The sequence below is a fragment of the Entelurus aequoreus genome, linkage group LG02 (genome assembly GCF_033978785.1).
Source record: "Entelurus aequoreus isolate RoL-2023_Sb linkage group LG02, RoL_Eaeq_v1.1, whole genome shotgun sequence".
In the NCBI taxonomy this organism is placed as follows: domain Eukaryota; kingdom Metazoa; phylum Chordata; class Actinopteri; order Syngnathiformes; family Syngnathidae; genus Entelurus; species Entelurus aequoreus.
In genome coordinates, this window is record NC_084732.1 from 79182181 (window position 1) to 79202957 (window position 20777).

Sequence of the window (20777 nt, forward strand, 5' to 3'; positions counted from 1 at the left end):
CGGACTCCTTTCCCTGCCGAGTCAGCTGTTCGCGAAAAACATTATTCCAGGGGAATATTTTCATCCTGCTCTGCATACTGATAGTGGACTCTGGAGGGGCGACGACCCACTGGGTGGTCACAGAAGACGGGAAAATACAACAGCAAGTATGACAGCTCTATGGCTAGCTTCTAGTGCTATTTCGTTAGCATCGTCAGTAACAAATGTTGTGCTTTGATCGTGGACACACTTCGGTGCTATTCGTTTTTCCCCCCACCAACCGAGGAATAAATCCCGCACTCTCATAGACGATCTGTGAAAGGCGTATTTATGGGAGAGAGGTCAAGATGACCATTACTGTGAAGGGCCCCTGTCAGCATCTGTTATGCTCGTGTTGTTGTCTCTTTACGGTAATTTAGCGATACTACTTTCTGGTTTTACTTGACAATTCGCAGTTTTTTTTACGACAGTTTCAAAGTCTATATCGTGATATATATTGCAGCCTCTTGCGATAAATTATTTGGTGTATAAATGACAATAAAGCCATTTCAAAGCGGGTCACTAGACTTACGTATGCGATATTATTATTGTGTCATTTCCAGTTGTATTATTTTCTCACAACAATTATTAATCTACCTGCTAATTTGCTGTTCATAGCTGGTTACGTTTTTCTGTAACGCAGGTCCATTTACACATTTATTAAAATTAAAGTGCCAATGATTGTCACACACACACTAGGTGTGGCGACATTATTCTCTGCATTTGATCTAGGGCTGGGCGATATGGCCTTTTTTTAATATCTCGATATTTTTAGGCCATGTCACGATACATAATATATATCTCGATATTTTGCCTTAGCCTTGAATGAACACTTGATGCTTATAAACACAGCAGTATGATGATTCTATGTGTCTACATTAAAACATTCTTGTTCGTACTGCAATAATATATGCTCATTTTAAACTTTCATGCAGAGAGAGAAATCACAACTAAGTCCATCCATCCATTTTCTACCGCTTGTCCCTTTTGGGGTCGAGGGGGGTCGCTGGAGCCTATCTCAGCTACAATCGGGCGAAAGGCGGGGTACACCTTGGACAAGTCGCCACCTCATCGCAGGGCCAACACAGATAGACAGACAACATTCAAACTCACATTCACACTCACATTCACACAGAAGGCAAGGCAACTTTATTTGTATAGCGCTTTTCATACACAAGGCAGACTAAAAGTGCTTCACAGACAACAAAGTGAAATGAAAGAAAATAAAAGCAAAATTAAAATGCAGACAATAAAAATAAAAACAGTGCAGACGTTAAAAGTTAAAAGATTTAGCTGAAAGCTAAGGTGAACATAAAAGTCTTCAGTCTAGTTTTAAAAGTAGTCAGAGTTGGGGAAAGTCTGACATCTTTAGGAAGTTTATTCCAGCTATTTGTTGCATAGTGACTGAATGATGCTCTCCCTTGATTTGAGTTTACTCTTGGAACCGCTTACAGACTGGTCTCAGAAGATCTTAGTGATCTAGAGGGCTTATATAGTGGGAGCATATCAGTAATATACTTCGGCCCTAGACCATGTAGTGATTTATATGTGAGCAGGAGGATTTTGAAATCAATTCTCTGATGTACAGGGAGCCAATGTAAGGATTTAAGAATTGGTGTAATGTGCTCACATTTTTTGGTCTTTGTTAGAACTCTAGCAGCAGCGTTCTGAACAAGCTGTAGCTGCCTGACAGTTTTTTTTGGGGAAGACCTGCAAGGAGACCATTACAATAGTCTAGCCTACTGGTAATAAAGGCATGTACAAGTTTTTCAAAGTCTTGAGCTGACATGAGCCCTCTAAGTCTTTTTACATTTTTGAGGTGATAGTAGGCCGATTTTGTTACTGATTTGATGTGACTGTCGAAATGTAAATCATAATCTAAAATATTTTTAGGAAATATGTTACTTAGGGTTGCACAAAAAAAATCAAAAGACATCCGAATCGCGATTATTTTTGATGTGACTGTCGAAATGTAAATCAGAATCACTAGGGCCAATTTAGTGTTGCCAATCAACCTATCCCCAGGTGCATGATTTTGGAACTAAGTCAATTGACCAAAACTGTATTCATTAAGCAGTGGCACAAACATTCATGTCATTTCAAAACAGAAAGTGCAAGATTGTCAGAGACATTTTAAAACAAGCTATGAGTGCACTTTTGTGCAGGATGTCACTAAGATGACATATCAAAACAACACTAAGTTCAAGTGCACTTTTTGTACAGAACGCCACTACAATAGTTTAAAACAAATAAAGTGCACTTTTGTGCATGATGTCACACAAGATATTTCAATAACTGTCAAATAAAAATGAGCTGCATAATAGGAAATCAAATAGTGTATGTCCTGCGGACGTTATCTCCTTCTGTTGTTGACTATTTTTTTCATACGGTGTTGATGTGAAAATGGTTGCCTCTGCATTTTGTTGGTGTGGCACCGAACGGAGATGTTGACATGCGGAGTTTCAAGCACTCTTCATTCTCTAGCAGGTGACTTTTCAAATGATGCTACATATTAGCAGTGATGCTACTTTTCGTAGCAACGCTTTTGCTCCACACTTGACAAATTACGGTTGTCTGTTCGACATATTCCCGCTTGAAGCCAAACCACCGCCAGACGATGGACCCCCTACTGTTTTTCTTGGGAATTAATTTATCCTTCATTTGTTACCAGATTCACACCTTCTTTCTCTCGTATTACCACTCGCACCACAGCTAACATTACCTGTGCAGCTACCTCTCTGCTCCGCGAGGGCGTATACGAATGTGACGTATGTAAGACGGTGTGCTTGTTTTACGTCTCTGTGAGAAGGAGAGACAACAAAGTGAGAAGAGTCTGCAGTGTAATGCCTGCAGCTAAAAGCAGCTGTGTGAGAACGTATACTCAAATATCACAATATAGTAATTTTCTATATCGCACAGAGACAAAACCGCGATATATCGAGTATATCGATATATCGCCCAGCCCTAATTTGACCCACCACCTTTGATCACCCCCTGGGAGGTGAGGTGAGCAGTGAGCAGCAGCGGTGGCCGCACCCGGGAATCATTTTGGTGATTTAACCCCCAATTCCAACCCTTGACGCTGAGTGCCAAGCAGGGAGGTAATTGGTCCCATTTTTATAGTCTTTGGTATGACCCGGCCGGGGTTTGAACTCACAACCTACCGATCTCAGGGCGGACACTCTAACCACTAGTCCACTTATTCTGTTGTTTGGATACAGTTTTGGGTAATACTACGTCGGGGTGCAAAAAAATCAATTTACATCCGGATCCATCCATCCATTTTCTACCGCTTGTCCCTTTTGGGGTCGCAGGGGGGTCGCTGGAGCCTATCTCAGCTGCATTCGGGCTGTAGGCAGGGTACACCCTGGACACGTCGCCACCTCATCGCAGGGCCAACACAGATAGACAGACAACATTCACACTCACATTCACACACTAGGGCTAATTTAGTGTTACCAATCAACCTATCCCTAGGTGCATGTTTTTGGAGGTGGGAGGAAGCCGCAGTACCCGGAGGGAACCTACGCAGTCACGGGGAGAACATGCAAACTCCACACAGAAAGATCCCGAGCGCAGGATCGAACCCGGACCTTCGTATTGTGAGGCAGATGCACTAACCCCTCTTTCACCGTGCTGCAGGATCGCTATTCTTATTCATTTTTTTTTTTTCATTTAAATTTTCTTTAAGAAAAATCTTATTTAAAAAAAAATATATCTTTATGCAACCAGAAATCACTTTTCTAATCTCTAAACTGTTTTGAATAATGTAAGTTTAATTATTATACCAATTAATGCATTGCGAGAGAGAACCAGATTGAATCGAGAATTGGATGGAATTGTCAAAATTCACACCCCTAATTCTTTCAGGGTTAATAAAAGCTTCCATTTTTCATCACAACTGTAATCTGACAACAACACAGGGTGGCAGTGTTACAATATCAATTATTATGATTATTATATTAATTCATTATTCCCTTATATTACATACTAACTGTATAATGAAGTCGATACTTGTGCAAAATAACACAACTACAATTGGCTCTTTTTTCCTGAGTTTTTGAACATTAAAAAAAACTACAAACTATTTTGAGATAATAAAAAAACATAGATTTAATAACTGTAGCATTTACCATAGACTGATACTATACTTGTGTCAATCCGCCCACACTATTTCAAGACCTCTAGTTTAGCGGTTAGCTATGCATTTTTTATACTCCTACAATGTGTAGCGTAGCCTGTTCAGATATTCATCGTCCTCCAGTGATAATGATGCTTCTAAGAAACACAGTTTATTTGCCGCCATGGAGGGGAGGATTAGTGATTTCAAAGCTGCACTGTGAAGGGACATTAGCCGCTAGCTCGCTAGCAAGGACGCTACATTGCGCCGAGGACTCCTTGGTTCACTTGTCTCTGTCAATCCGAATGTGTCATCAACATGCATTATCCCGATATAACGATAGTATTAAAAGCTTTATCCATTAAATTGATATCGTATACCATCTAAATCGCACAAACCTACTTCGAAGTTGATCTATGTGTATTTTAATTTGCTGTAAGATTTGACGTGCATTTTAAATCTTGACTATATCACTGTCAACGAACAGAACTTGTTCATAACGAGAGAACTGACTGAGTATTGTATTACGGTGAATATTGTACAATAACAGGGTACCTTTAGGAACAGTTTAATTAAAAATACAAGATTTATAGGTAGAGGCCCATGCTCTATCAGTTTTGTCAGTCTCCATGTCTCAAGCGTTTTAAACATTAACCTAGTGTATGACTGGGGGTTTGTGTAATCTACATCTGTTCCAGGTAGATTCACCTTTGAATCTCAAGCATCCGCACGACGTGGTGATCTTCATGAGACAGGAGTCTCGGGTTAACTACCTCAAAAAGTTGGAGGTGAGGCGATTGTGACTGTGATAAATATCTTGTCTGTGTAAATTCTGTAATTTGTTTACAACTAACCGTACAGTCTCGTCAGAATCGGTTGTATGTACAGGTGAAAATCAAAATAATTGAATGTCATGCAAAAGTTCATTCATGTCAGCAATTCAACTTCATGTATTATAAACTCAAAACTTACAAAGTGAGATATATCAAGCCTTTATTTGTTACAATTTTTATCATCATGCCTTACAGTTTCATGGGCCATGTGCGGCCTGCGAGACATCACAAATTTAACAAGAAGATTGGCCTGCGGCATGTTTTTGCCTATATTTAGTAGCCACATACAAATCGGAGTGATATTGCCACCCTCTTGACCTTGAGTGTCAATTGGAAGGCACATATGCAGAACATCAATTTATATTACCTGATCCAAACAACTTTTGCCACACGTGGTATAAATTAACTATTACCAACAAATAAAGTCAATGCACGGTCGCACATAACACACATTGAACATGGTGGACATAAAAAAACACGTTCAAGCACTAAATACAATTTAAAATAACATATAAATCCATTACAGTGCAAGATGGGTGATCTGCAAAACACTTTCTCCACACTTCGCCTTGTTTTAGATGCTTGATGTTTCTTATTGATTACAAAATTTTAAGGAGGTCGTCAGGGAAGTAAACAAGGGAGGAGTCGAACTGTCACATACTCTTAATATTCAACGGTTTATTGTTTAGACTTCATATTGCATTGTCGTCACAGTCGGATGTGGGGGGGTTGTTAAAGTTGATGTCGACGAAGTTATGTGTTGTTCAGTCTGTCATAACTTGCTTTAATCAATGCAGACTGTAGTGTTATTGTGGTACAAATGATGATTGGTATGTCACAGTCAACGCTCTGCTGTGTGGCGAAAAACAAACTGAAACATGCCAAACATAGCATCTGGAGCTTCTCAATATTGTCATGGATAAATGTTTGTCGTTTCTCAGTTTCAATGTTTTTTAAGGGCGGGATTGTGTTGTTTTCTGAGCCTCGCTTAAACGCGCACGTCAGCCGTTTATCTGTTTTTCGTGTAGCAGGAGCAACATGTAACAATATATTAACTCTTTATTGCTCAAATGGCCCTGTTACAAATACTACTTCAACCGTTGGTGAAAATGCTCGTAACTTAAAGCATGACAAAAAACTGAGAGACAGCTCCTATCTGATATTACATCGTAAGTTAGGTTTTCCAAAGTTGAGGTACACTTGTTTTATTGTAAAGGCAAGATATTTGATACACCACATCGTTTGCTTTGGATATGATTATGATTTTTGTAAGTGTACCCAATGTTGTAGCCAGTGAGTATTGGACCAATGATCTCCACTCTAGAAGAAACAGTTTTACTCGGAAGTATTTTCCTGATGCATGTATGCATGATTTAGTCATTAGTATCATTATAGCGTACACATTTTTGTTCTTCAGTCTTCTCACTCTTGTCTTACTGCCTTACCTTTGTGCAGAAGCAGCTAGTAGCACAGAAGATTCACATTGAGGAGAATGAGGACAGGGACACGGGCCTGGAGCAGCGGCACTACAAAGAGGATTCAGACTGCATCTTGGCCAAAGTACCCTTGGGGGACCTCGACTTGTATGATAGCACTTACGTCTCCTTAGAGAGTAAAGAAATCCGGTAAATCCAAAGAAGGACAATGGTTTCCCGTTACGCAGAAAACATTTAACAAATGCTATTTTTTCAGTTTTTCATCTGACATGTGGAGGATCCAGGTGGCGTCTAAGTCAACAAAATGTAGCATAGCAATTTAGATGAATATAAACAGAAGTGTCACTGTTAATCTTAAAACACATTTTATTGGTTTTAAGCCATTTGTTATATTTACTTATTTCTCTAAAAAATGCAAGTTTTTCAAGTAGGGGTGTAGCGGTACGTGTATTTGTATTGAATCGTTTCGGTACGGGGGTTCGGTTCGGTTCGGAGGTGTACCGAACGAGTTTCCACACAGACATGTTAAGTAGCGTAACGTACGTTGTGTAATAAATCCACACCGAGGCACAACACACGGCATGCTAGCAGCTAACGGGCTAGGATAGACTCTTTTCACCGGACATGTCCTCTTTTGCGGAGCTGTCAGGGCGGAGTTTCTTAAATGCCTCAAATGTCCGGCGTTTTGAGTTAGGATTGCGTGTATTTTCAATGTACGTTCAGGGCTAAGAAAGGGTTAAAAACAAAACAAATTGTGCGCGCAGCAGCATTCGTGAGGGAGGGGCAGAGACAGAGAGAGCGAGAGAGTTATGATAAACGCGCATGCGTCGCCAGGCTCTGCTTTTTATCCATAGATTTATCAGATTACATTTTTTATTATCTATAGCATGGGTGTCAAAAGTGTGCCCCGGAGGCCATTTGCGGCCCACAGCTAATGTTTTAAAGGCCCACGGCACATTCTAAAAATACTATTAAAATAAACAAAAACATAACAAAAGTGAAATAAAAAAGCTTAAAGGTTAAATGTAATTTAGAAAAAGTTGCAATGTTGACTAATAAAACAAAGCTGTTTTTTTTTCTTTCAAACTGTCATTGCTCAAAACATAATATTGAATCAAAATCAATGTTATTATGAATTATTGACCTATCCAAGGTTCCGATTACTTCACATCAAATATTCCACTAAGAAAAATATTTTTGGTGGAAGATTTTGCAAATTTGGTAAATAAATAACCCAAAAATGTATATTTTGTTGTTTTCTTACTGTACCGAAAATGAACCGAACCGTGACCTCTAAATCGAGGTACGTACCGAACCGAAATTGTTGTGTACCGTTACACCCCTACTTTCAAGTGAATTTTTGTTATTGATTTCATTCACAACTTTCCTCATGCATTTTTTCAATTGGTTTTATTTTTCCTCCTTCCTGTTTTTGCAGCCCTGAAGACTATGTGGATTCACTGTCATCTGTGCCTGTAGATCTACAAAAGCCAGACTGTGCAAAAGTGTTTCCACTACCTTATAGTATCCATGCTTTCCAGCATCTCAGGGTTAGTCTTGTCATCAGTTACATTTAATTGCAATATTTGATGTGCGATACCACTGATTTTCTTTCCGATCCGATACCGAGTAAAATTCAGGCTGGTATTGGTGATACCGATCAGATACTTTTTGCAAATATACCTAATATGTCTGGTAAAATTTAAAACATAGTTTATTCCAAGTGTTGCTGGTCTTGGGGAATCATCTTCAAATGATATAAAATCACAGGGCGAAACTAATTATGGCGTTATTCTGCACTGAATGTGTTACCTTATTTATATTAAACTCTGTATATACTGTCTAAAAAAACAGCCTACAATAAAAGGATGCATACACTTACTGTTTATTTTCAATTATTTTGTTAGTTTACTCTATGTTCCTGGTAATGATGTACATTTTCTCAAATATAAGTATCACAGGTATTGATATTAGGATTTGAGAATCAATATTAGAGCATAAAGATCTGGTATCGGCGGTATCATTATTTCAGTATCAATGTGCACATCAGTAACATTTAACCTAGGATCATAATTTTCTCGCATTAATCAAAAAACACAGCTTTAACACCACTCAAAAATAAGTATCAATTAAAAAATATTAATTGTTGTCACTGGCTATTTATCGATTCATACAACGCAAAGACCAGGTGGTTCTCAAACCTTTTTCACCATGTACCACCTCAGAAAACTCTTGGTTCTCCAAATACCACTATAATGGCCAACACGAAAACACAGTAGCACAGTAGACCTAAGTATTTGTTAAACACAAGGCAGAGGTTTTATTTAACAACTATATATAATATTTGTTGTCACTGTAACATTACACACAGTTTGAACTGTAACACTGTGTTTGAATATAGGAAAATGAAACACTAATTACTTAATTGATTATATGGCGTACCATTAGATAGAGCCCGCGTATCACTAGTTTGAGAATCACTGACAAGCAATATCCTAGTGTGAGGTGTTTCTTAGAAATTAAGCATTTATAATAACCAGTTAAGTACTGGAAATAAGGGCAAGTGAAGAGCTTTTCATAGAATATTGACATATTGCATTCTTCGAGATCATAATAAACACAATGAAGTGCGATTAAAACATTCCAATTAAAAAAAATCTCTAGCACAAACTTCAGAATATTGCTGCAACCCCATTTGCTTGTCTTATGACAAGCGATGGCTTTGTTTGATCAATGACTGGTTGATATTTGGCAATGCATTAGACAGAGCCACATTAATATTATACAAATGAAAATTACCGTCTATGATGGATCACATTGGCCACAATTGTCAGCATTCGAAGCCCATACAAGCATAAAGTACCTCATTATCTGTGTGTGACATGACCTTATTTAAATGCTTGGAAACTGGTTTGACAGTCCAAACTCTTAAGCAAGCAAGTGTTTTATGTTTGTTGGATTTCTAATGGAATTTTCCACTCTGTCTGCATGCCAATATATTTATATTGTGTTCTACTACCACTGTACACAATAATCTCTCTTGACAAAGGAAACATTTTTATTACCTGTGTTTCTTGAACACAAAACATTGTTTTGGCTTCAGGGGCTTAGTATTATTATTGGAATTAATTTGTTATTTAAGTGCTGTGGCTGTGTAGTTTCCCTTTTCTGATTGTATTGTCTCATATTGTAGGGTGTTCAAGAGAGGGCAAATCTTACCTTCCCATTGCTGTCAAAGGAGGATCCAATTTTTAGTTCCTTGTCACATAAACTGGGCCGTAGTATAGATGTGGTGGGCCATCGCATCCACCAGGCACTGCTAAAGGTAAGCTTTGTATCTTCACAAGTTTTTTTCTTTTACTTTTTCAACACAGGCATGTCATTTTCTTATTTAACAGACAGTTGCATTTTCACGCTTTGTATTTATACTGTATGTAAAGTGAAGTGAATTCTGTCTATATAGCGCTTTTCCTCTAGTGATTCAAAGCGTGTAATGTTCTTATTTAACTGACAGTTGCATTTTAATACTTTGCATTTATACTACATGTGAATTTAAGTGAATTCTATTTATAGAGCGCTTTTTCTCTAGTGACTCAAAGCACTTTACATAGTGAAACCAATTATCTACATCTTTAAACTAGGGCTGCAACAACTAATCGATTAAATTGATTAAAATCGATTATAAAAATAGTTGGCGATTAATTTAGTCATTGATTCGTTGGGTCTATGCTATGCGCATGCGCAGAGGCAATTTATTAAGTTTTTAAATTTTTTTTAGTATTTTAATTTTTTTTATAAACCTTTATTTATAAACTGCAACATGTACAAACAGCTGAGAAACAATAATCAAAATAAGTATGGTAACAGTATGCTGTTTTTTTCCAATAAAATACTTGAAAGGATAGAAATGTAGTTTGTCTCTTTTATCCGATTATTAATCGAAGTAATAATCGTCAGATTAATCGATTATCAAATTAATCTTTAGTTGCAGCCTTAAGTTAAACCAGTGTGGTCGGCACCGGGAGCAGGTGGGTGAAGTGTCTTGCCCAAGGTCACAATGGCAGTGATTAGAATGGCGGAAGCGGGAATCGAACACGGCACCCTCATCAAGTTGCTGGTACGGCCACTCTACCAGCCGAGCCATGCCCGTATCCATCTTGAGATTACATGCATATACTGTAGTTGAGACCAATTTGCCATTTTTTCGAGAGCGACAATCAAAGTCAAATGTGTGAACATTGTACCAAAGCAATGCTATCCTTGTAATTTTTTTTGAAGAAGGTCCACATAATAAGCCAAATGAATCATCGCAATGATCATGTTTATTTGATTGTTTGTCCCAGAATTCCTCATCGTGGGTACTGTATGACATGGCTTCATTCTATTGGCGTATGAAGAACGAGCCTCAGAGGGCAATGGACTGTGTAGTGCGCGCTCTGCACTTTTCACCAAGGTAGTGTTAGTCTCATTAAACGGTCCCCGCAGAATTTTTCACTTTATTGTGTTTGTATGAGAGCTTCCACACATGGTCACATTTTCTCGCCTGTTTCAATGTGTTATCAGGCAGCAGAAGGATGTAGCCCTGGTTAATATGGCCAACATCCTACACCGCGCCCATTTCTCAGCAGATGCTGCAATTCTAGCTCACGCAGCCCTAGACCTAACCTCTGACCTGTTGACTGGCCACTATACTTTGGCCAACATTTATGCTGTGAGTTCAAAAGAAGCCACATTACAGTATTAACCTTTGTGCACCACTGAGGCCCAAAACAAGAATTAAGCTCCTTATGTGATATGAATGTCAGTTTGAAGGTAAACGGTCTAAACATTTGCCAGGGAGTTTTTTTCCCCAAATTTTTTGTTTTAGATTACAATGTTGTTAGAATAGGATATAAATAGAAAGTATACACGCTTTCTCTTAAAAACTATTTTGGCTCCATTAACTCTCATTATAACTTATATTTTTAACAGACTGTAATTCTGGTATATTACTATGCTTATTCCATTAAATAAACCAATAATTCTCACTTTTCTGAAGATTTGAAGCATTGATAGTAAACACATTTAGTTATTTATTGCTGATATATAACACTTTTACGAGCGAATCCCTTTTGAATCCGAAGAGTAAGTGTGTATAGTCTTCACAAGGGTTAAAGCACTGGATATACGTGTATGTAAAACAGAACTTTACACTGAATGTAATTTAAAACTAAATATTTGCCATCTCAAATTTAGTTTTAACTGTTTGTGCCTTTTAAAAGGTTCTGTAGCATGACACATTCCCAGCATATTTCGAAAAGGCCAGATACAATACAACGTTTAATATCTTTCCCAATAGTATTGTCTATTTTATATCTACTATAGATCTTCTGTATGTATTTTAGATATAAATCATTCAACCTTGTTTGTATTTTTTTAATTGTTTGTCCTCTTTCATATATAGTAGTTAAGTGTATGTCTCTACATTCTCTATCCAACCAGATGCTTGGGGAATACAACCACTCAGTGTTGTGTTATGAGCAGGCATTACAGGCCCAGCCGGGCTTTGAGCTGGCCCTGAGGAGGAAGCATGCCGTGCTCTGCCAGCAAAAGCTTGAGCAGCGCCTAGAAGCCCAGCACAGGTATTGGTGCACACATTGGTTGTGTCTTCACAATATGTACCAAATTTTCCAGACTATAGAGCGCACCAGGATGTAAGCCGCACCCACTAAATTGTATAAGAAAAAAATATTTTTTCCATACATTAGCCATACCCGACTATAAGCCGCAGATATATACGTTGTGAAATGAGTTATTCACACAGTAAGATTTGCTAAATCTTTATTTCATACTTTAATTGTTTCCAAGCGTTGCCTGTAACACGGCATTCAAACGGCTGATCAAACAAAAAGAAGTAAGCGTCATGGACCCACTAGCTGCGGAGGCCAGCTCTCCAATCAGCTAAACAGACTAATTCATGGTGACGTCTTGGTGAGTTTACTGAGGAATTTGTGAAACGGAAACTATACAAAAGTAATGCCGTTTTAAGTTAATAATACTAACACAGACAGTCGTAAACGTGTTAGCATATTAGCTAATGCTAACAACGATAGCATCATTACATTACGATAGCACGTACAAATATGCAGGAAACCACTCCTACAGACACCACACATGGGATGGTTTAGTAAGTATAAACAGTTTTATTTATTCTGTAAAACTTACAAATGTTGTTTGGAGTGATGAATGAAGAATCCATTTGAGTACGGCTAGAAGACTGAACAGCACTCTGGTTGGGAAAAAAAGCACTACGGATAAATGGAAAGACACTGCAGCACCTTCATTGAGTGAGTTCGTCCAAAATATAGCACCATAGCACAAACAATAACACACCCTGTCTGTGTTTTTGCTTGTTATTTTTATTACATTATTTTTACCATTGCCGTCAGCAAAGAAAAATCTATAGATTAGCCGCTCCGTCTTATAAACCGCAGGGTACAAAGCGTAGGATAAAAAGTTGTGGCTTATAGTCCGGAATTTACGGTACTCAGAATGTAATAAAATAAGAACCAGAGTCAAATGTATTTACAAAACTGTGTGATAACTATGGCATGTTAGTGTTCAGAAATGAGTTTGGGCCAATGCCCGCATCAGAATTAATTCTAATAGGTTTTTTTCCTCCACTTTTTCACCAATGTATAGATTTTTAAGAGAGCAATGATGAAATGCAGATGATGACGAGGAAGACTACAATTTGTTTCTAAAGTTGTTCCTTCATTGATGTATGTGTAGATCACTGCAGCGAACCCTGAATGAGCTTAAGGAGTACCAAAAGCAGCATGACCACTACCTACGCCAGCAGGAGGCATTAGACAAACACAAGCTTCTGCAGGAAGAACAGATCTTGCACAACATTATTCATGAGACCCAAATGGCCAAAGAAGCTCAATTTGGTAAGATGCAAATACAGTATCGGGATAAGCATCAGGGTTACAGTTATATTCATCTTAAGCATTTCAAGAGGGATTTGTCTTTGAAGAACAAGAACATATGTATGATTACGGTGGAGACCAGTATTAATACAGTTTTAAGATATAAATGGGTCGTCGTACTGTAAATAAGACCATTTGTGGTGGATTAAAGACTGTATTGACATACAGACCTTTGCTTTCATACTAAAAATGTTCTTGTCTTCAAATTTGGTGGCTCAGGGAACCATCAAAGTTGTATACTGGGTCAACAGCAGCACTGGCTCTTCTGCGTCTACGATCTTCCTGTACCCTATCACCGTGGTGACCTGTATGAACATGTCCATTTTGTTCAATATGTTCAGGTAAGTCCTTATGTTAACATATGACCTGTGTGAATCTGGCCGCCCTTGTCTTTGCAAATACAGTGGAACCTCGATTTACGAAGCCCTATATATGTGAACTTTTCGATTTGCAAGCTTTTAGATCAAGCCAAATATGTCTCTGTGAACGAACGCTTCATTTAGACGCCTGCAGGCATTAAATCAGGGCAAACATTGTTTGGGAGGCGGAGCCTTCCACTTTACTTGCTGTGCAGAAGTCACGTCTTTGTTTTTTCGCATTTTGACGAGTTTGGTTCATTTTGCTAATTCAATAATAGTCCTAAATCTCAACAGACCAGTGTGGAAAGAAGGAGGGAATTGCTGTGAAGAATTATATCACAGCAGAGGAGAAGACAATATCTATTCTCTTTCCAAAGCGGCCCCTCGCTCTTTCAAAGCTGAAACATGCAGACATGTACGGCTCCCCTATGCACCTCCTTTCCCTTCCTTCTGTCTGATTCTCGTCAGTTCTCTGCAGTTCTTAATGTGAAGTAATTGTTTAGTTTTTTTATGTTTATCATTGTAGCAATATGCTTGTTGAAGTTAAGGATTTTTGTGATTTTTTTTTGAGGGTACCATAGTGACTCTTGTGTGTGGGTGTGTAGGCATAGCAGAGTATAGAGCAACTTGTTGTTGTTTTGACTTTTTTATTACATAGAAAATTTATCCATCACCCCGTTGTTATTTTTGTTTGATATACACTGTCGTTATTATTATGTCGTGTTGAACGTGTGCAATCTTTCACTAAAATATGGACTTTTGTCTAGATTAGTACCAATTAGTCATATTTACATTGTTTCTTATGGTGAACTCTGCTTCACTATATGATCTTTTCTGTTTACGAACCACGTTCAAGAACAAATTAAGTTTGTAAATCAAGGTTCACTGTATTAAAATATCACAGCCATTTGTTTGTGCTGTCAGAAAAACATTTGTGTGGTTATGTTTTTTTGAACACAATTTCTATTGGAGTTTTTAGAGGGAACAAATGTACATAGACCTGATTAAAAAAAAATACATACAGTATCTTAGTTGAACTAGTGGCAAAAATTTGCTTTCTTCAAAAAAGTAAAATAATGATAATAAATAAACAAAACAAAACAAGTTTGTGGGACATACATATTGGTTCATCCTTACAGCAGCTACACATTGTGTAGCTAATATGGCTTTAATTGAATTAACATTTTATTATTCACACACAGCCCAACGTTTTGTCCAAATCCCTCCAAACTTGTTCTGGTTTGTGATATGAAAAAAACGAAAACACTTGTGCTAATATGGTTTTAATGTCATTACTGTTTTGTTAATATTTACACGCAGCCCCCGCTCCATTCCACCTTGTCCAAATCTCTCCAAACTTGCCCCATACCTTTTTTGCTGGCTTCTGGTGTCAAAAAACATATCTGTATAAATCCACTACTAATGTGAATTATAATAAAACATTGGATAGGCTCCAGCCACCACCGTGACCCTGAGAGGGACAAACGGTAGAAAATGGATGGATGGCATTATTTAAAACCATAATAACACAAATATATATATTTTTTTACAGTACAAATAGCACAAACGTTTGGGACAAGTTTTGTGAGATTTGGACAAAGTAGTTGACATCACTGGTCTTGAAATGCATTTGAGAATTACTTAAAAACCTTAAAAGCACAAATAAACTTTTTACAGCACAAATGAACGGCAGTGATACTTTGATATTTGCAATGTTTTTTCTTTATTTGTAGTCGGGCGAAGCAATATCGGTAGCATCCAGTGTGGCAACTGTGTCAGATCGCAATTCCAACCTGACATCACGCAGCCCCCAGCTCCATCCTTCTGTATCAGGTGACCAGGACCCTGTTGCCGAACTTTGGGGCAGCCATCATGATTACACACAGGCAAGGATAACTAAAATGGATTGCTGTATTCACTTTTTACTTACGATGTGGGTGTTGTTTGATGAATTGTAGAACCTATTAAAGGGGACATACTATGATTTTTTTCCACTACATTTAAACCACTTCCCTGTGGTCTACATAACATGTAATGGTGCTTTGGTCAAAATTTAGCATAGATTGTTTTACAGACCATCTTCAAGCTGCTTTCTGACTGTACGTACTATCAGTGGGAGGTCTTTTTTACATGGCAAAGCTCTCCTCTCGGCCAAGCCCCCTTCGCCTGCGTCTGCAGTCATGCTATAGTTTTTATTGCTTCCATACCGAGTCTATTGACAAATATAAGGTTCAACTAGACACTACTTTGTATTAGAAATGGCAGCAGTGGAACATTTTTGCATGTACGATCCAGTCGCCCCACAACAAAGGGGATAGAGAAAAGGAAGGACCTTATTAACTACATCATTGTACTACAACTGAATAAAAATGGCAGACTCGAGCAATACTCTTCGGGTAGACCCTTTACCGTATATAGAGATAGCAGCACAATAAAAACATGAATAAAAAAGTGTACAGTATTACCCTACCTGGTGTGTGTACGCTTGAACCTCCTTACACATCAGAACAATTACCCAGAAAAGTGGATAAAAATGAATAGCGGTAAATACAATTTCAAAGTATAAATAATAAAGTAATTCCAAATGCTGCTGTTTTCTTTGATGTGACTCATTTTCTAGTCTAGTTGCCAGGCAGGTGATGCTGTATTTGCATGTGCATACAAAACAGCTCTTATACGAATGGCTCGCAACTGCAAATCGGTTCTCATTGCTCAGAATTTAGATAATAATTTTACTGTGTTTTGAGCAAACACATTGAGTACATTCAAGTACCGGTAAAACATTTTACAAAAGTTTGTGTATGACATTCTGACATTTTTTTTAGGTTGACTTGAATTATGTTAGCAAGTAATTTACTGTGATTAATTAGAATTAATCCAAACTCAAAAGTGTGATTAATCAGATTTACAAAAAATTATCATTTGACGGCACTAACAAAATTGACATTTTGCTGCTTAACCTAGTGATTTTCCTGGAAAAAAAAAACATTTTTTTTGTAGAAAGTGCAGAAGATGTTGTGGCCTCTGAAGACAGACTGCATCAGTGAATACCCAAGTGTCCCCCCTGTGCACCTGCTACCAACTTATCACCTTTTACATGAAACCAACAGCCACAGGCAAGAACACATTTATGGTTTTAAGATTGTTTTTGTGGGTAGATGGCTGTGCCTCAAGAGTTTTTAACAGAAAAAATAATATTGTATAAAACAATTAATCTCTCTCTCTACATTCAGCTCTGAGGCAACCTTACTCTATCTGAGTCATAGTTCTCCTAAGGCACTGGGCCTGCCAGTCTGTGGTCCCGTCTCCCAAGTAAATACTGCCCTCTTGCCTGCTTCACTAGACTGGCTCCTGGAAGAAAAAGAGCTGCCAGATCCGTTTGCCTTCCAGGTGTTTGTCTGCTTGTATTTGTGGGTGTTTGTTAAAAATAAAAACATTGTCAAAGGAGCATGGTATCTTTCAGCAGTGTGAAAAAGTGCCCTCAAAGTAGCATTGATTTCGATTACAGATTTTGCAGTCACGCAGTGGCGGTTGGACAATGGAGCAAATTGGTGGTCGAATTGCTGAAGCAATGAAACAAGTAAGCAAGCATAGTTATTATTCTCCATCACTCATTTTTTGTATGTTTACACTTGTATTCCTAGCTTCTTGGCTCCAACTCTCTGAAGCCAATTATTGCTGTAATAAGGAAGTTATTTGTTTGTGTAGGACACAATAGCCAATTGGCGGGTCCACAATGAGGCCTCTCTGTTCTGGCGGGCCCAAGGAAATGGTAGCCTGGCCATTCAGTGCCTGCGCCAAGTGTTGATCTCAGCCCCGCCTTCTCACCGCCATTTGCCCCTTGCCAATGCTGCTAACCTGCTGCTACATTATGGATTGACTACCCACGCAATAGCACTGCTGGAGGACGCACTGGCTCTCAATGCAACTGAGGTAGAGGCACATTCTTTGTCTGTAAAGACTGTAGTCACAGTCGTTATTCGGCACCAGGCTTGTGCAAAATATGGGATTTCAATTCAATTATTTTGAAGTAGGCCTTGGCAATAAGGCCTAAAAATGTAATCTCAGATCTTTTCACAAAAAATTTATTTAATATTTGTCTGATTTATTTTTCCTACTTTTTAAAGAAACCAATGAATACAAATAATTCATCACAAGTTTCACTTTTTTTTTATTTGTTGTTTGATTTGATTTGTTTGTAATGGCACTGCATACACTGCATTTAAATTGTATAAAGTTAGTTCTTTTTAGAACATATATACTTGAAAAAAACAAACTTAAACAGATTAAATTTAGCTATTTAAACTAATTCTGGCATAATTTCTGTGATGAATTTGCTCAAATATTGATCAATATGAATTGGTCTAATCAAATAAAGTTATTAAATATACTGTAAAGCTTCCTTTGGGAGGCAAAACTTGTGTCTTGAATAAAATACTTCTAAAAGAAAAATGGCATTAGGAGGTCTCTAGTTTTAATGGGTGGATAAACGCTGGCTTTTTCACTGTTTGGGCACCATATTTGTAGCGAAACAACTTCTTTTGTGAACGTTTTCCACTGTGCCTCTTTTTTATTATGCATGGTACCTTCTGTTAATGTGTTTACTACAGTAAGCTTATTTTTAGCTGAAGTTCGTTTGTTGTTATGTTCTTGTTTGCCTCATAAAAACTTGTAGTTCCCCTACTTGACTGGATGCGTTGGTTTAGAGGCTGGAAAAAGTTTGTTGTGCTGCTGCCTTTTTTTAAACAAACAATCAAATTTATTGATTAAATCGTTTTATCGCCCAGGCCTAGTTTGAAGCAACAGAATTAAATTGGCTCCACCCCACATGACGTTGAAATGGAATTACAGGAATTGGAATTAATTTATTAACAATTAAGAGAAATTCCTAATAGCCAAATAACAGAAAAATGTTGAAATATTTTGGCATGAGTACTAAAAATACTTAAAAAACAATGAAACACAAATTGACTCCATTTTGAACCTTTTTTTCCTCGGAAATTAGTTCTGACCGTCTATTTTTTAAACACAAGCTTTCAAAATATTAAAATGGCTTGGTAACCTTTTTGAATAAAGTAGAGAATAATGGGCAATTGGGTGTTTTTCTACCATTTTCCATAAATTGAAAGTCATACGACATCAAACTACAGTGGTACCTCAACTCAAGAGTGCTCTAACTTAAGAGTGTTTTGAGATAATAGCTGTCTCTCGGCTAAAAAATTTCAGTGACAAGAATCCCTACCATTTGTTGGCAATTTTAATCTGTCGAAAACATTTGATCTTATTCACTAACATTAGCTTGAGGTGAGAGATCAACTTAACTTTGTCTGTCCAACCATGGGAAGGAATAAAGACTGTGTGAAGGACAGTGCTGAGAAGAAGAAGCAGATATTAATTGAATAAAAAAAATAATTAATCAAAAACATGACTTTACTTCATATAACTACTGCAGTTGTTAGTAGCACATTCTATTTGATTATTTTTGTACAGGATTTCTTAATTAAAAGTTTGTTTTTCTTTTTAAAAGGCATGTCAAGATAGTGCTGTTTTGGTGAGGAGGCAAGCACCAATTGATTTCAACACATAACAATGGGAGAGGTTTATTTGAGATACATTTTGAGTTAAGAGTTCTGTCACATAACCAATTAAGCTTGTAAGTTGAGGTACTACTATACATTTTTGATATATGATACTTTTGTTCCTAATTGTTAATGAAAAACATTGACTGTAAGCAAAATAATAATATGCACATGAAGTGCATAGTAATAATATTTACATGAAATATGTAAAACAGTAGATATGAAATATGGCCTACTGTGTGTAAAGCATGACTCTTGAATGCTTTAAAATGATCAGTTGGAATTTCAAATAAATTGTACTTCCTTTCATTTGAATTTACATTACAAGTATTCCTCCTGTTTGCAACCTGAATTCAAATTAATGGAATTGAATTGGAATTTGTGAGACATTTTCAATCTTATGAATTTTTTTTATTTTTGATTGACCGCAATCAGGAAGTCAAATTTGCTAAAAAGTCTCAAAAGCCCTAAGCTGTGCATTGTAAGTCACAATTTACACTGAACTGATTTAATTCAGCATGTAAATATTACATTTCTGATATAACTTAAGTAGATTTGTATTGTTTGGCTCATTGTTGTTTTTTAGGTTTAGGGAGAAACAAGGATTAGTGGACGCATTTACTAGACTCCACTATACCTTGAATATTGTGTGTATATGTTAAACTTGCTTGGTATTCTAACAATTCTCTCTGTTCACCCTTAGCCTCACACCCTCCTCAGCCTGGTAAGCCTGCATTTGGCACAGGGCAATGTGACAGGAGCGTTGACATTGTATCGCCACACCCTGGCGAAAGCCGTTTCCTCCTCCACTTCCTCCTCATCTTTTGCTGGCTGTGAGCAGTGCCGCGCCAGCATACCTCTTCTGCGTTGCCTGCAGTTCTACCCCGTCCTTTACAATCTTTCAAATCAACAGCCCTGCTCACGTGAGTAACTGATACAACGTTTTTGATGTATTCTTTTCTTTCCAACAAAAAAGCAACAATCCAGAAATAAGTTTTAGTTATGATATTTAGGAACACCACCAGAAGTTACAACATCAGGGGGTCTGTGGGAGTGTTACCACTAAACCAAGAGGATAACTATATACCGGTATATGTTTACTGACCATAACTGTGATCATTTGGAGAATTCTGCAGTGACCGGCTTCAATCATGTAAACATTAACAAACAAATGTTTGTTTTTTATTTTAATTTTTTAATTTAATTGTATTTATTTATTTTATTTTTTATTTTTTTTTACTAATGCTGCATGGTGTGAACTGCAGCACAAACTGGCCACTGCAGCACAAACTGGCCCACTGTCTAAATGTTGATAATGTTTCATGATGATTGCCAGGCTGACTGACGAATATTGTGATGATTTTTTTTTTGTTAAACATTTGTTTATTGGCTTTTTGACATATACAGTCCAGAAACACAATCAAACACATGTCAATGTTTTTCTCCACCAAACAAGTAACT

General features: G+C 37.5%; 1 protein-coding gene across 1 annotated transcript in view; it reads left to right on the forward strand.

Annotated features, from left to right (window-relative positions):
- Positions 1-20777, forward strand: part of ttc17 (tetratricopeptide repeat domain 17) — a 41722-nt gene that overhangs the window by 133 nt on the left and 20812 nt on the right. Inside the window, exons 1-16 of the mRNA XM_062033146.1 lie at positions 1-146; positions 4837-4926; positions 6427-6596; positions 7846-7957; positions 9601-9732; positions 10751-10860; positions 10971-11118; positions 11889-12028; positions 13179-13339; positions 13598-13719; positions 15471-15623; positions 16738-16853; positions 16971-17127; positions 17246-17317; positions 17446-17670; positions 20020-20239. The exon at positions 1-146 is cut by the window's left edge and continues 133 nt beyond it. Coding sequence (XP_061889130.1) covers positions 1-146; positions 4837-4926; positions 6427-6596; positions 7846-7957; positions 9601-9732; positions 10751-10860; positions 10971-11118; positions 11889-12028; positions 13179-13339; positions 13598-13719; positions 15471-15623; positions 16738-16853; positions 16971-17127; positions 17246-17317; positions 17446-17670; positions 20020-20239 — 2274 coding nt within the window. The remainder of the gene's footprint in view (positions 147-4836; positions 4927-6426; positions 6597-7845; positions 7958-9600; positions 9733-10750; positions 10861-10970; positions 11119-11888; positions 12029-13178; positions 13340-13597; positions 13720-15470; positions 15624-16737; positions 16854-16970; positions 17128-17245; positions 17318-17445; positions 17671-20019; positions 20240-20777) is intronic.